The sequence below is a fragment of the Podarcis liolepis genome (assembly GCF_965112155.1).
Source record: "Podarcis liolepis genome assembly, chromosome: 1".
Classification (NCBI taxonomy): domain Eukaryota; kingdom Metazoa; phylum Chordata; class Lepidosauria; order Squamata; family Lacertidae; genus Podarcis; species Podarcis liolepis.
In genome coordinates this window covers 82,857,378-82,874,753 of record NC_139554.1, presented here as the reverse complement: position 1 = coordinate 82,874,753, position 17,376 = coordinate 82,857,378, and the positions used below count along the sequence as shown (strand labels likewise).

Below are 17,376 nucleotides of genomic sequence, written 5' to 3'. Positions count from 1 at the left end.
CTTCAATGGTAAAATGTTGATTTCTTATGGAATCATGGTCAAGCTATTAAACGTTTTCCATAAGACGACTATGGGCCGTGGTGTGGGCTGTTCAGTAGGAAGGTAATTAATGACTTAGGCTAGGGTGCAATTTTCAAGTGCTGTGTCTTTCTCGTACTCCATTCATTGTATCTTTCAGTGGTATTGTTAGAAGATCTCGAGATGTTCTATAGCAAGAGGCGGTGAGCCCATCAGGACCCGATGATTTACCTGTTTTTGCTTGATTAATAGCCAGCTCTATTTCCACAATTGAAATGGGTGCATTTAGAGATGGATCCTCCTCCTCCTCCCAGGTTGTCCCTCAAGATGCTCCTTTTCCATAAATCATCTTTACTTGTTTCCTCTACCATCAATTTACTTTCTGCTGCTGCTCCCTGCAGTGCATTGTCAATTCCTGATGTCTCCCATCCAATATAGACTATCCAGCCCTCCAGGCATATATTACATCTATTTTCCCAACAGCAGCTACTATGTTGTTTGTCTCTATATTGGTGATTAACACTAGTGAGAAAAATGCTTGTGATTGCTAAGCATTGGCCCCTAAATACCATACTCAGAAGTGATTAATTGCCAGCTTACCCTGTGAGATGAAGCACCTGCTTGTTGAACATGATTGTCTGCTGTCTTGAGGAGCCTCTCATAGTATTTATTATTTGCTGTTACCTCTGGGACTTAACTCCCCTAAGTTTCACATATACTTTTTAGTGTGATGCTGAAGATAAGTTGCCCAATTAGTCTGGGCTGTTGTAAATAGTCATTTGTTCTAGAATGAGTTATTCATTCCTATAGCACTTCCTCATCTTCTTCCTTCCTTGTTCTTCTATGGGCTTTAGAGAAATCTACATAACGCTTGCGGGGCCAGCCCAATATATTTTGCTGCCTAGACACCCCCATGTACAGAAGCCAATCAGACTAGCAACTGAATCTTACTTCAAAACCAGCACTGGGTCAGCATTGTCTACTGGTTAGCTTAGGAAGTGCAGGACAAGATACATGGAACACACGCCTCTGCCTTTCAACACTTTGCTGCCACTCTCTTACTTCTATACCTGGTGCATGCTCACTGTCCACTCAAACAAATGCAGCAGTAATGGCATCAGTACGCATCACATATTAAGAGCAGTGCTTTCCTGCTGAACTATGTGGACTACGTTGGCTGCCTTTTCCTGAAGGTCCTATCTTTGACACAGTCAGAGAGATTAACTGACTGGAAAAGCCAGTCAACTCAGACCAGCATTGACCACCACTAGGGCACTGACTTAGGGAATTGGGAACATCCCAGGTGAGTCTCAGGAAGAATGAGCGCTGCCTTCTCTCATCATCTTCCCTCTGAGGTGGTTGTCTCACTCTGTCTAATTGTAGGGCCACAACCTTCATCTCCCAGGTTTCCAAAACACCCTTTCAAGCAGACATAAGCCCCGTTCCATGCCCAATAAGCATGGGACCCTTTGGCCGGTGGGGCTGTGGCCAGGTTTTGCCCAGCATCTTCTCTGTGTGATGGGCTTGTGTGAAAAAGCTTCCTCATGGGTCCTTGCTGAAGAGGGGAGGGGAAAGCCTATATAAGGCTGCTTCCCCTGAAGCTCACAGCCATTTTGCTTCGAGAGCTTCCTACCTGCCTGCTCTTGGGTTAGAGCCTTCACATAGCAATTCTGGGTCATTGGTTGAAAGGACCAGAATGGAATTTCTTTCCTTTTGATTGGCATTTGGTTGGGGCTTTTCTCACCTTTCCCTCAGTGAAATTATGGCTTTCCTTTGTTAGCCGGAAGAATGTTGTTTGTATGAGGGTGGAAATCGCATTAGTCAGGATCAACATAGTATAGGGGAGGCCATAAGGGGCCTGAGAGGAGGATTGACCATGGCAATCCCAAGTGCAGGTTCAGTATCTGCTTGGTTGGAATCTGCACCCTGGTCTCCCAGTTTCAACATCAGCTGACTCCCATCGAACAGGTTTGGAGCCATCCAAATCCAGCAGATCCATTCCATCAATACGGGGCTTGTGGAATGATGAACTGATCTTGGGACCCAGTGCCATGGCAACCCTTGAACTGCCTGCTGCTTTCAATAAAGATTTGGCCTGATTTTATCCCATCACCATTGTACAGTCTGGTTATTTTGCTGTTCTCACGGGTCACATAATGCACCTGCCTGGGCAAGCGCAGGCCATTGTGGACCTCCAATCTCATCATTTGTTAAGACCATAATCATTGTTACCATTTGGAAGCATTGTTCCTAATACTAAATAAAGATTTGCCTTGAGTAATTATTGCTTCCATAAACTTAATGAGTCTCTAAGAGGAATTATATCTTTGTAAACATTCTACCTATAATAACCACTAGTGTATTAATAGATCATCATCACTAACTTACATATCCATCTGGAGCCTGTATCCGTAATAGGTGGATCACAGGGAATTCACCAGTGGAAAACCATGATAAATATAGTTCCCACACATAAGGCTTAATGGAGCTTTTGCTTCAATTGGGTTTGTAATGCATATTGTTAAAATTACATGGGCCAGAATGTTCAAGTACATTGCAGTCTTTATCCTTTCTAAATCTGGAGATCCATGTTTCACTTGTGAAAACCACATCAAATTGCATGTTTCTAGTTGGGTGTGTAGCTACTTGAACAAGCAATATTTTTTATAGTGGTTTATAGTGTTTATAGTGGTATCCACCACAGCTCTTTCAGATAGGAGTAAATGTTGGATAAGAGAGGCATAGGCAAACTCGGCCCTCCAGATGTTTTGGGACTACAACTCCCATCATCCCTGACAACTAGTCCTGTTAGCTAGGGATGATGGGAGTCGTAGTCCCAAAACATCTGGAGGGCTGAGTTTGTATATGCCTGGCGTGAGAACATAAGAGGAATCTGCTGGATCAGCCAAATGACCCATCTAGTCTAGCATCCTATTCTCACAGTGGCCAACTACATGCCTGTGGCAGCATACAAGCAGGCACTTTCCTAGACTTGTCATATCTCCAAGTGAAAATCAGAACAGAGTTTTTTGGGTGTTTCTTTTTTAGGGGAACAAAAGTTGTGCTTTTTTTTTATTCCAAGGCATGTCCTGGAAAGTCAGGATGTATGGCAGCCCTAACTTTCCTCTCCTGCATTCAGTTTTCCCATCTAGGTTCAGAGGCTTCTAGCATTAGCATATAAACACTTATGTGCAGATGCATTTCTGCTATATCTCTTTATATAAACAAATGCACATTCAGCTGTATTTGCTGCTAGCTGTCTCTCCTTGAGGAGGTAAACCTATTCTTAGGCTGTACAACTCCAGATTCCATGACTTAAAGCCAGGGTGGTGACTTACCCATTGTTAATCTGACAAAAATAAAGAGGATGAAGTAGGACACAGGTTCACATAACATTTGCAGGTGCTAATGTGTATAGATGCAAATCTGGAAATAATTACTACAATTGAAATGCAATACATCTCCCCATAGTAGCAAAGACTGTGACCAGGTGGCATCTGTGTCTACTTAGACTGCAGTGCAAGAGCTAACCATTGATAGGCAACCTCAAGGCCTCTGCTGCTTTTTCTTCTTGATTGTTCTTTATATACTAAGCATGTAATTGGTAGCCCTTCAGATTAGAGGGCTGTCCTGGGATAACTCTTCAAATGGAGAACTGTTCTCTGCAAAGTAGAGAATGGCTATCCTACTGACTGCTTTGGCATTTTAAAAAATGTAAAAAATTTAAGATGCCTCGGAGATGAATTTTGTCTGAATTTGTAAGTGAACAAACCTAATCCACATCTCCCAGTATAATACATAGATCAGGGTGTAATTTTCTTTCTGCTTCTCTGAATTTCACAATACATTTCTTCATGGAAACAAAAACAGGAAAGAAATGTGTGTTTTAGGATAAAATATGCTTTAAAATGCACGTAAGATGAAAAAGGTATTTAAAATGCTCATTTTGGGATCAAATAATATTTATATACTGTATGTATTTTGTAATAAAAGTATGTGTATGTATTATATGCAAAAATTCCTTTGTACTTTTAAAAGTAAATATTGCAAATTAATCTGGAAATGGGATGGGATGGACATGTAGATATGACTGATGCATCTGTCCTTGGTAGAGGGGGCTGCAACAGGGAGGTGAACATTTTGTGAACTGCCCTGAGATCTTTTAATGAAGAGCAGTATATAAATCTAATAAATAAATAAATACATGATAAACATTGGTTTGGGAAGGTTCCTTCTACTTGCACCACCATTAGAACAAGCCCTTAAAATAGAAATACAGCAACAATAATAAACTGAAAGGCATAATGAATATTAGTAAACAGAATGAAAGTTGTATATCCTGTTCATTATTATATTGGTTTGTTATTCCATAATTGTCTTTTACAATGGCAGTGTCTTCCCAAGCAGTCTCCAAAATGCATCCTTAACCTCCTTGTTTCTCAGGCTGTAGATGAGGGGATTCAGCATGGGCATCACCACCGTGTAGAATAGCGAGGCCACTTTGTCTTGCTCTAGTGCATACGTGGAGCTGGGTCTCAGATACATGAAGAAAATTGCCCCGTAGAATAAGCTGACAACCGTCAGATGGGATGTGCAGGTGGAAAAGGCCTTGCGCCTGCTCTCAGATGAATGGATCTTCAAAATGGTGGCCAAGATACAGGCATAGGAGAGCAAGATGATTGCTGTCGTGCCGACGCAATTTATGCTAACCTGTGCAAATATTACTGTTTCGTTGGTGCGTGTATCCGAACAAGAAAGCTGTAGCAGTGGGGGAATGTCGCAGTAATAATGGTTGATCACATTTGGCCCACAAAAGGACAGAGTGAAGGTAAACACTGTATGTAGAACTGCATAAGAATTGCCAAGGAAATAGGAACCAGCTACTAGCCACATGCACCTTTTCCCTGACATTATGATGGGGTAACGCAGTGGCTTGCAGATAGCCACATACCGGTCGTACGCCATCACTGCCAACAAGAGGCATTCAGAACTCCCACATATAACAAACATAAACATCTGAGTTGCACATCCAATGACCCCAATGCGTTTGTTCTCTGTCAAGAGAGTGACTAACATGTTGGGTGTGATGGCTGAGGAATAGTTGACATCCACAAAAGCCAAGTTACTGAGAAAGAAGTACATGGGGGTGTGGAGGCGAGGGTCTTTCCTGATGAGCAAGATCATCCCTATGTTCCCCACCAGGGTGACAATGTAGATCAGAAGGAACAGAAAGAAGAGGGGCAGTTTCAGCTCCATTCGGCTTGTGATTCCCAGGAGAATAAACTCAGTGGTGCTTGAATGATTCCACACAGACATGTTTTTTATTATAGATTAGCTGCTGGGACAGAAAGAAAGAAAAAGGCTGAGTATCTACTATCTATTTTGAGAGAGTGAAGAAGATGGGAGGAAGGGTCAGACAATTTCCATCTCCTTAATCCTGCCAGTTGCATATGGTCATTAGGAGCAAATGATGTGCAAGAGGGAGATTTGTGGAACTACATCCTTTTTAAATTCAGGAGGAGATATTTCAGAATTCCCTTCAAATTACAGAATGTTCTATTTTCAGGAGATGCCCATTTATTCAGGGGTAAGCCACACTAGACTCAATGTTATTTACTTCTGAGGCCTGTAAATATTTCATGTTTTATTTTACTTGGAGATAAAGTGCTACTATCACAGAGCCTAGGACTTGCCAATCAGAAGGTTGTTGGTTCGAATCCCCGCGATGGGGTGAGCTCCCGTTGCTTGGTCCCTGCTCCTGCCCACCTAGCAGTTCGAAAGCACGTCAAAGTGCAAGTAGATAAATAGGTACCGCTCCGGCGGGAAGGTAAACGGTGTTTCCGTGGGCTGCTCTGGTTCACCAGAAGCAGCTTAGTCATGCTGGCCACATGACCCAGAAACTGTACGCCGGCTCCCTCGGCCAATAAAGCGAGATGAGCTCCGCAACCCCAGAGTCAGTCATGACTGGACCTAATGGTCAGGGGTCCCTTTACCTTTTTTAAGTGCTACTAATTTTTAAAATCCTACACATTTTGCATGAAAACACCTTTTGAAGGTAGATTTTAACTTAGTGCCCTCCTGTAATCTTTTCCAAATGTGGAAACTCTGGTGCCTGTATAATGCTATCTTCCCTACCAAATTACTTCTCTCTTTGTTTTCAGTGAAAAAAACCTGATCCACTCACATATTCCTCAGAACACACAAATTGGCTCCCTTCCACCCACACGGAAGTTAATAGGAATTCCAATCTATGCAAGATATCTATTTGAGCATCCAAAAGCACAATCAGCTATGGATTGCAGCATTTTCAATTGTAGCAAATGAGCCAAATCCTAAACTCTCAGCACCATTCTGTCTACCACTAATATCTATTTTAAAGTACTCAATGAATTGCAGATGACAACAACAACAACAACAACCAGAGATTCCTAGGACTTGTCTCCTGAACACCATTTTCATACTTTAGTAGCTCACCTATGGAATGGAGCCTCAGCAGCATTCAGAGGGTTGAGCATGGACAGAGTTGAGCGCACAGAGTATTTATTCATTCTCTTGTGAGGATTCCCTATAGGCTCTCAATCACCTTTATGTCTCTTGCTGCAGAGCAGAGAAAGTCACACTAGGTGTGGATGGCTCAGGATTAGTCTATCTGCCTCCGAACTTGGGTGTCTGCAGCTGACTAAACTCATCAATTTCACCTGAGCCTTGGGAAAATTCCCCATAACATCAAGAGAGAGAGAGAGAGAGAGAGAGAGATTATAATGGTGCCATCTCATCAGGGTCCAGACTTGCAAGGGGCCTAGAGTCTAAGCTTCTTCTTCTTTTTTTAAATAAAAAGTACAGTGGTACCTCGGTTTTTTAATGTCTCTGTTGACAAACATTTCAGTTTACGAATGCCATAAACCCAGAAGTAAATGCTTCAGTTTTCGAACACACCTCAGAAGTTGAACATGCCTCCGCTGACTACAAGATCCAGAGGCCTAGCTGTCGGCTGTTGAGTCCTCGGTTTTTGAACGTTTCAGAACTCCAACGGTCTTCTAGAATGGATTATGTTCAAAAACAGAGGTACCACTGTAAATACCAAGACCTTCTAGAATGTACATGCAACTTTCTAAGCAATTTCTATGAAATAAGTCACCAGGCTGCTCCTGCCTTTCAATGTTTTTAATCCATGTGTGCAGTCAGAGCTGTGATTGATGAATGAGTTATTTGGACACCAAGCTCTACAGCAGTGTTTCCCAAACTTGGCTCTCCAGCTGTTTTTCGACTACAATTCCCATCATCCCTGACCACTGGTCCTGCTAGCTAGGGATGATGGGAGATGTAGCCCAACAACAGCTGGAGACCCAAGTTTGGGAAACACTGCTCTATAGGAATTCTGGTCGTCCAAAATGGCTGCTGTTTTCTACTCCCCATTGGTGCACTTTGCTTTCCTGGTTCTGTCTCATTGTTTAAACCACAGAATCTCCAAAGTTTTCTCGGAATCTTAAAAGGGGGCTGCTGGATTGCTGCTCTGAATCATTATAAAGCAGCATCTCTTTTTAATTTAAATGTTATAATACTCAGCAATATAAAAAAAATATGTTCAACCCATTCATTGTATGTACAAAAAAGTCACAGATAGCACTTAGGACCAAACATTCCTACCTAGCCTTGTCTTGTTTCAAAATAGAACGACAAGTCACATTTTATAATTTATTTATTGCAGCCATTTATTAGGACTGTGCACAGACTCACACAAACTCTGAAACTGTACCAGGGCCTTAATCTAGATTCCCTGGATTTGGCAGACCTGCCAAAGGGTCATCCACCCAAAATCTGGTCCCTGATCAATTAAAGGCAGTGGTGCCAGCTCCTGGGGGCTGAGCCCTTTTGCCCTCCCTATATTTTGGGAGTGGGGGCTTCCTCCAATGTCCAAAAAGTGCAGAGGTGGAGCATGGAGATGAGTGTTGCACAACTCCAGCGGTTGACTCATTCTCCTCCTGCTGCTGTTGCAGAGGGGAAGAAGGGTTGAAGCAGCCTCCCATCAGGGGTGGTACCAAGAGGAAGTGGATAAGAAGGCACCAGCCACTGAAGCTGCATGGTCACCATGTTTGGTTCCACCCTGACCTCTTGACATCACACGTATGTCACACATGCAACACTGGCCTTGCAAGCTGGTGCCTCTGATTCAGGGGCAGGGCTACTTAGGGAGGGCTGTCTTTAAGGGGGTGCAAGGGGTATGGGGCACCCAGGCATCTAATTCTGGGGGGCACCAAATGTATGCCTACTGAATACTGGTCTCTCTTGATTGGCAGCAGTGAAAAGGTTGTTATAGGTGAGCGTTTCCCCCCTCCCAAAAAAAGTTCAATAACTTTGAGCTCACCCTCCCCCACAAGGTCAACAACTTTAGCTCCCACCCTCCCAAAAAAAGCTCAATAAAAGTTACTTCGGGGGAGACTAAACTAAATTTGAGGGTGCTGGGTGGATATTTGCACCCTGGCGGCGCATATGCTAAAGATGGCCCTGTACTTAGGGTTTTTAAAAACCTAAGTAAACATATGGTTGGGGGGGGGGGATAAGCTGCATCTCTTTCCCCCCTCTCCTGACTGAATGAAAGGTCCTGCATGTTTGTGAGTGCAAAATGCAGGGTTGAATCCTGTACTTACCATCTGATAAGCAAAACATTCCATTGAGCTCAGTGTTGCTCGTTCACAAGCACCTGCCCTTAAGGGAAACTCCTTGGGAAGGAGCAATACCATGCAGGGTTGAATTCTGCACTTACCAGTTGGTAAGAAGAGGATTCCATCATGCAAAGAAGCATGATTACATGGCGCATGTTTATCTCAGCAGCTCATTTGGAGATATCCCTAAGGATCAAAACTCCTACAGGCGGAATATGAGGCAGAATGCTAGAGGGACAGATACACACATAAAGAGCTTGGAAGCAGTCAGGGGGACCCATTCAGAGTGCATAAAAGAACAAGGAAATGAACACTCTGGTAGGTTGGGCAGCTGGCTACTTTAACCAAGAACTAAATCAGCATTGTTCTACAAGGGGATAATTTCCATGTTTAAAAAAATGTGTATCCTGTTGTGAACTAGGAACACTGGAGGAGAGTATATTTTTATCCATGAGATGGGGAAGCAATCAGTGCAGAAGTGCCTCAGCATGGTTAGTGGTGGCAAAAAATGGGCACTGTCACATTCTTCAGCCACAACTTTGCTCACCTTTCTTCCAGGAAGGGTGAATTTTACCTCTCTGCAGGAAGAGTGGCAAGTGCAAAGTATCGCTTAGTTCATAACTATATTTCTTCTGGCACTTTGGGAGTGAATGTGCATTTCTTTATATGAGATCTTAGTATTTAACATCTTCGTATATGTAGATAGATACATTTTTTATTTATAGATACAGAGAGATACATCCTTCAGACATTGAGCAGCGCACGGTGGAATAGCAACCCTTATGGTGAGAAATGGGATTTGTCCAGGAAATAAGAATAGAAGTATGATATATATGGAGATGGAAGAACCAATCTGTTTCTCATTTGTGTCATCCATAAATCTGTTTCATAGGTCCTCATTAATCAGCCATTTCTTTTTAAAAGAAACTCCACACAAAAATGCATTTATATATGTGTTGGTGTGTATTTTTATATGTATTCTCTCTCTCTCTCTCTCTCTCTCTCTCTCTCTGTGTGTGTGTGTGTGTGTGTGTTTCTAAATGTACTTTGATACATTCGACACATTGCAGAGAGCAGTGTTGCAAAATTCAGAGAAGTGCAAAAATTATCCAGTCTAAGAAATTCAGAGCAAGTCACAAAAGACGAAATTCCCCAAGCATCCCCTAACAATATGGCCGAGGATCTACTTGCCTAGAGATTCTTCATAAAAGTGTCAGGTGTGTTATGATTCAAGCAAAAACCTGATTGGGAGGTGGCGTTCATGTGGTATCAGCTTTGTTAGAAAGGCAGTTTGAAAAAGCTGCCCTGCTGGCAAGAATAAGGTGCTGCTACGGACCATCTCACACTTTATGTAGCAGCACGTCCAGTTTTGTCACCTGTGCACTCAAAAGGTTGCTGCAACCAATTTAGTCTCTTCAGTGTACCTGTATGACCATGATGGTTGGTGGGGAGGAGGGGTGGCGCTTACACGACCTCTCATCACTGACATCAGTGCAGCTTACTGGGAAGAGAGGTTACCAAGATATAAATCCTCCAACAGGAGTATCAGATTGGCTTCATAGCTGTGTTTGTACCACACCAACCTCCCCACCACCTCACCTCTCCCAGTAACCCACAGCAACACAAGTCACAGAAGGTTAGGCAAGTGCTACCACTCCTCCACCCTGATCACTTTTGCTGTATGGTGTATTTACATTTGAATATTTCCCTGCTGTGTACAATGGATATATCACACACCTTATTCTAAGGAGAAAATGCAGAAATGTATGAAAATGGGCAGCATTTCTATTGCCTTCCTGACCCCAAATGACAAAAAAACCTATAAGGAGACAGAGTTTAAGCTACCCGTGTTCAGTCATAGGCTTTATCTGGTAAGAAGGTCAAGAAATGCTTTCTGAACCCAGGCAAACTCTTAGGATTGGTGTGGTGGTGGTTATGCAGATCAGAAACACATAACATATCTCAAACAATAATTTCAGGTGGTGGTGACATTGTGATTGCATGACAATGTTTATCACATCAGAACTGAAAACGGAACACCTACAGGAACAAGGCAGTATTTTTTTAAAATACCCACCAGAAAAAATTATCATCCACATATGCTGAGATAACACTACTGTATGGACTTGCAATGCAGCAGATGTCCGCCTGCAGTCTCCCTTCAAAGCTCCTTCTCTCAGGTCTGGCCACGGCCTTGTCCATTGCTCACTGCCAGTATTTCAAGTTCATTTCTCTGATGTAAATAGGGACGTCCTGCATGACTTTGAAAGCTGGACTTGGGGAAAACCTCACCGGCTCCGGACATCCCTGTAAGGCAAAGGCAAAGGTGAGTGGAATGGCCCCTATCCGACGTCCTCCCAGACACTACTGTATGTTTTCTGCCTGCCAGAGATAAGTGAAATTCTCCCCTGATTTAATCATGCCCTGTTTAACCAGATGATCTGATGCGGAATAAATGGCAGATGCCAATCACACCGTGACCACAGTGAAGGAGTTCATTCTGTTTGGACTCACCGACCGCTCGGACCTACAAGTCCCCCTCTTTGTCATCTTCCTCCTGATCTACGTTATCACTGTGATGGGGAATCTTGGGATTATCCTTCTAATCCGGACTGATAGCCACCTCCATAACCCCATGTACTTCTTCCTCAGCCACTTGGCTTTTGTTGACCTCTGCTATTCCACTGTCATTGCCCCTAAGATGCTGGCAAACTTCTTAGCAGCTAAGAAAACCATCTCGTACTATTCATGCGCAGCACAGTTGGGCTGCTTCCTTACTTTCATGATCACAGAGTGCTTTCTCCTGGCGGTGATGGCATATGACCGTTACGTGGCCATCTGCAATCCACTGCTTTATCGGATCATCATGTCCCAGAGAGTCTGCATCCAGCTGGCAGCTGGCCCTTATGCATACAGCTTCTGTGTTGCCTTGTTCCACACCATAGTTACATTTCGTTTGTCCTTCTGCTCTGCTAATGTGATCAACCATTTCTACTGTGATGACCTTCCACTGTTAGCCCTTTCTTGCTCTGACACCAGCACCAAGCAGATACTGATCTACGCTTTTGCTGGTTTTGATATGCTGTGCTCCCTTCTCATTGTTCTCATCTCTTATACGTTTATCCTCTCAGCCATTCTGAGAATCAGCTCTGCTCAGGGACGACTCAAAGCCTTCTCCACGTGTGCTTCTCACTTGACTGCTGTCACCATCTTCTATGGCACTCTGATCTTTATGTATTTGCAACCTAGTACAAACCACTCTCTAGCAACGGATAAAATAGCTTCTGTTTTCTACACACTGGTGATTCCTATGCTCAATCCTCTGATCTATAGCCTGAGAAACAAGGAGGTGAAAGATGCTCTGAAGAGAACAACAGAGAGAATTGTTGTTGTCCGCTGATGGATATTTAGGACATTCTTCCTAATGTATTTTATTCAAGCCAAGAATGGAATGTATTGTGTGTATGCTTGGAGTGGCCAAAAGGAGGTGATGCTAGAAAGCAACACAGGAGATAAGACGGAAAAGCCTCAATGTAGGGATGGATAGATAAATCAATCTCTTTCTGGTCCATGTCACTTCCACATGTGCTCACTCAAAATGTCATTTAATTCCCTTTCCCCATTAATTTGCTAATATATTTCTTCTTGAAAATCTGCGAGAAAATGTTCAGTCAAATGTGTGCCTCTAAATATATTTTATCTTAAAGTGTACATTTTAATACATTTCGATCATTTCTTTTGAAATGAAATCCATTTCAATAAGGGTTTAGGCCCAGTTCTGACACAGAAACTGCTTTGTACCATCAGTGTATCTCTCATGGCAATGGCATAGCTGGTACTCTGTCAAATCCTACAGTTATTTAGTTGGTGGGTCTCTTTTGGCAATGTATTTATTTTTGAAAAGTATATTATTTTAAAAAGATTAATCAATTCTAAATCACCACATTTTTGGTTGAATCTGCCCCTGCTCGATTAAATGCCTTAGACCAAGGACTCAAGCCATATAAATCATTCAGTTATTGCCAACTTGAGCCCAGTCTTAGGCTGGTAAACTATCATCTGGAGCTGAAGGTCTTAGTAACATAGAGGCAAAAGCCACACGTCTCCAATAATAGTATTCATTCAGAAACGTAATTCAGTTTCCACAATTTCCCTCCCTTTTCTTAGGCATTCCTTGATATCCTTCTTTCATTCTGGAAGCTCTTCCTTAATAACTTATAGGAGTTCACGATGAGCAGCTGACCCCAGTAAAATCGGAAACAACAATAGGTTTACTGGTTGCAAAAATAAATCATGTGACCAGACATAACATATGTAGCATTTCCATTTAAAAATCCATTTATTTGTTTATAGAATTATTTCTATACCATCCTATCATGGACTACAGTGGTACCTCGGGTTGCATACACTTCATGTTACATACGCTTCAGGTTACAGACTCCGCTAACCCAGAAATAGTACCTTGGGTTAAGAACTTTGCTTCAGGATGAGAACAGAAATCATGCAGAGGCGGCACAGTGGCAGCAGGAGGCCCCATTAGCTAAAGTGGTGCTTCAGGTTAAGAACAGTTTCAGGTTAAGAACAGACCGCCAGAACAAATTAAGTTCTTAAGCCGAGGTACCACTGTATATCAAAATGGAAATCTTCAGAAAGCTTGGAGAGGTTGTCCTTAGTATTGTGTTTGGGAAAGCTTTGTGCCTGACTTGTTTTATCTTTGCAAAAGTCCACCTTAAGGGTTTCTGTAATCTCTTTCTGGTTAGTCCACTGCCAGCAAGAGATAATCCAAGGAAGTGTACACTATGAAAATGCATTTCCCATTTCCTGGAGATTTTTCTGGAGATTTCCATCTTCAAGTGATGCTTTTATCTTTGAATGTAGGATGTGGGATTTTATTAGCCACTTAGTGCCCTTTGCATACGCAGGATCCAATTCTAAAAGGCAATCTGTGTGAAGATTCTGTTTTCATGTACAGATCATCCTTATTGTAATGAGGCATTTCTGTCCATCAGGAATTTGACATCTAAAGTAACCAGCTGCTTTTCAGTTATGTCAAATGGATTAAAATTTGGAAAATAAAAAGGGGAGTCATGAAAATGTAAAATAATAACTTTAAGAGACTAGAGGAGATATTAAATACAGTTGCAGTAGAGAGCTCAATTTCCCTGGAAAGAAAGTTAGTAGAGACTGTAGCATATTTAGGATATATGGTTTTATTTACACATGTATATAACCTGTGCATAGGATGGAAAGGTTCAAAGCTAAGAATAAGAATAAGAATAATAAATTTATTTATACCCTGCCCATCTGGCTGGGTTTCCCCAGCCACTCTGGGTGGCTCCCAACAGAATATTAAAAACAGAATAAAACATCAAACATTAAAAACTTCCCTAAACAGGGCTGCCTTCAGATGTCTTCTGAAAGTCAGATAGTTGTTTATTTCCCTGACATCTGATGGTAGGGCATTCCAAAGGGTGGGTGCTACTACCAAGAAGGCCCTCTATCTGGTTCCCTGTAACTTGGCTTCTTGCAGTGAGGGAACCACCAGAAGGCCCTCGACGCTGGACCTCAGTGTCCGGGCTGAACGATAGAGGTGGAGACGCTCCTTCAGGTATACTGGGCCGAAGCCATTTAGGGCTTTAAAGGTCACCACCAACACTTTGAATTGTGCTCAGAAACATACTGGGAGCCAATGTAGGTCTTTCAGGACCAGTGTTATATGGTCTCGGTGGCCACTCCCAGTCACCAGTCTAGCTGCTGCATTCTGGATTAGTTGTAGTTTCCGGGTCACCTTCAAAGATAGCCCCACATGGAGCGCATTGCAGTAGTCCAAGCAAGAGATAACTAGAGCATGCACCACTCTGGTGAGACAATCTGTGGGCAGGTAGGATCTCAGCCTACGTACCAGATGGAGCTGGTAGAAAGATTTTGCCTCCCCATGGGTTCCCAGGAAGCCATAACTTTGGGTCCAGCGCAGAGCAAGGCAAGCCTCAGTGTCTCCAGCTTCACCAACCAACATTAATTCCCCTAGCCTATTGTGCTCCTTCCTTGGATTGGATGGCATCCAGCCAGGTGAGAAGGGGAAAGTCTATCTGCTCCTGGACACATCTTCATTTGTCACTATGGCAACATATCTTTTCTTAGCAAAAATTTTGCAATGCTAATAAGGCCAGCCAAGGCCATTACCTTAAAAAAGTAACTAGTTTGACTGGTTCACCAGGTTTCCTCTTGTAGATTCTAACCTCACAAAGAATGGCAGGTCTGAGAAGGACCAACTAATATCACCAAAACTGACCCCCAAAACAATAACAATACATTTATCTCAAAGTTGTAATAAATGTTGAGTACAGTGCTGCATCCTGATGGCTCCACAACTGATAAAGAAAACCTGAGAAGAAAACTGAAAATTCCCAAGAAGGATAAATCAAAGAACGGGTGAATTTGAGAATTAAATGCTGGTGATTCCTTAGGATTTTGAGGTACTAAGCTAAACTTTGGTCATTTTGTCAGTATCTTCTGGAGATAAAAACCAATAACTAAATGGGAATCAGAAATTTTGTAAAGGACCGAAGAAACCAAACAGCAATATGCAATAATACATCTAGCATATAAAAAACTTCACACATTCATAAGCTTTAAAATTTAATTTCCCTTCTACTTGGACATACTGTGGAGACAACCTCCTTATTTCTTCATTTTTTTGTTCATAGCAAGTGAATGAATAGACATCTAATGCAATAATACTTTCCTCTGCATTAATCTCTTCAGGGCACCTTTGACCTCCTTGTTCCTTAGGCTGTAGATCAACGGATTCAGCATGGGAATCATCACAACATAGAACACAGAAACTATTTTCCCCTGTTCTAGGGACACGCTAGAAGGACGCCTGATGTACATGACAAAGAGTGTCCCATAATAGATAGTGACAGCTGTCAGGTGGAAGCCACATGTGGAGAAAGCTTTGTATCTCGCCCCAGCATTTTTAATTTTCAGGATAGTGAAGAGAATGAAAACGTAGGAGATTAGAATAACAATGAGGGAGCTGATGAGGTTAAAACTGGCAGAGAGTAACATCAAGGTCAGTTTGACGTGGGTGTCAGAGCAGGACAGTTTCATGAGAGGTGGGTCAGCACAGTAAAAGTGGTTGATGACATGGGAGCCACAGAAGGTCAGGCGGAAGGTGAATATGGTCTGTATCGTGGCATCTAGGAAAGCATATGCAGAGGGAACTGCCACCAGCCACATGCAAACCTTCCGGGACATTTTTGTGGTATAGAGCAGTGGGTTGCAGATGGCAACATACCTATCATATGCCATGACAGCCAGGATGAAGGATTCAGTGAGACTCAGTGCAATGAACAGGTCACACTGTATCACACATCCAGTGAGGGAAATGACTTGGTAGTCTGCTACTAAATTTGCCAACATCCGAGGTGTGACATTGGAGGAATAACAAATGTCCACAAAGGATAAGCTGCTGAGAAAGAAGTACATGGGAGTGTGGAGTTGCGAATCCATCCTGATTAATGTGATCATTCCCAGATTCAACAGCAGGGTCATAATATAAACAAATAAAAACAGCATGAAGAATGGAAACTTCAGTTCTCTACGATCGGTGAACCCCAAAAGAATGAAGTCATACATCATTGTCTGATTACTATCAGCCATCTACACATGTATGATGTCTTCTGAGAAGAAAAAAGAACATACACACAAAGTGAATGCAGACTCATTATTGGATGTACTGGTGAAACAATACTCTTCTCTGGTTTTATTCTGTTGTCTCAAACCTCTTTTATGATTGCGTGTAAATTGGGGAAGGAACTTGGGGTCCTATTTTTTAACGCCCCCACCTTTTAACACACAATAAAACTAGCTTGAAGACAACACATTTTGTTTTCTAATAGAACTGGTAGTATCAAAATCTCAGGGAATGCAAGATAGAAAGACAAAATGTATTTTCACACATGCACATAAACAAGCTGATACACTTTGGAAAGGAGAGAATAAGAACATAAGAGGTACTTTGTTGGTCACCTTGATGGATGACCTGTGCGGAGAGGAGCACAGGGAGACTGCGACCTTGCTCCTACTTCTCGATCTCTTGTTGACTTTTGATACTATTGACCATGGCATCCTCCTGGACCAACTCTGGGGAATGGGAATTGGGGACACTCTATTACTGTACACTGGTTCCAATCCTACTTTCAGGACTGAGTCCAGAGAGGAGCATTAGGAGAGTGCTTTTCAGTCCCCTTGCAGCTATGTCATGGGGTTCTGCTCTGTTATCCCCAGTACTATTAATATCTACACGTAGCCATTGGGAGCAGTCATTCAATGTTTCAGGATGAGGGCCATCAGTATGCTGCTGACACTCAACTCTGTTTCTCCATAACATTGGAATCAGGAGAAGCTGTGCAGTCTCTGGGCCATTGCCTGGGATGCAGTGGTGAAATGGATAAGGAAAAACAAACTGATCTTGAATCCTGGCAAGACAGAGGCACTGTGAATGAGCCAGAGTGGTGTAGTGGTTAAGAGCAGTGGGCTCGTAATCTGGTGAACCGGGTTCGCGTCCCCGCTCCTCCACATGCAGCTGCTGGGTGACCTTGGGCCAGTCACACTTCTTTGAAGTCTCTCAGCCCCACTCACCTCATAGAGTGTTTGTTGTGGGGGAGGAAGGGAAAGGAGAATGTTAGCC

General features: G+C 42.7%; 1 protein-coding gene across 1 annotated transcript; it reads right to left on the bottom strand.

Annotated features, from left to right (window-relative positions):
- Nucleotides 1-4,398: 4,398 nt before the first annotated feature.
- On the bottom strand, nucleotides 4,399-16,346 carry LOC310689317 (olfactory receptor 5M5-like; the record flags this gene model as incomplete). The annotated part of the gene is made up of 2 exons (XM_083466876.1): nucleotides 4,399-5,337; nucleotides 15,423-16,346. 2 exons carry the CDS (start codon nucleotides 16,344-16,346, stop codon nucleotides 4,399-4,401), a joined length of 1,863 nt encoding a protein of 620 aa, XP_083323002.1.
- Nucleotides 16,347-17,376: the final 1,030 nt, after the last annotated feature.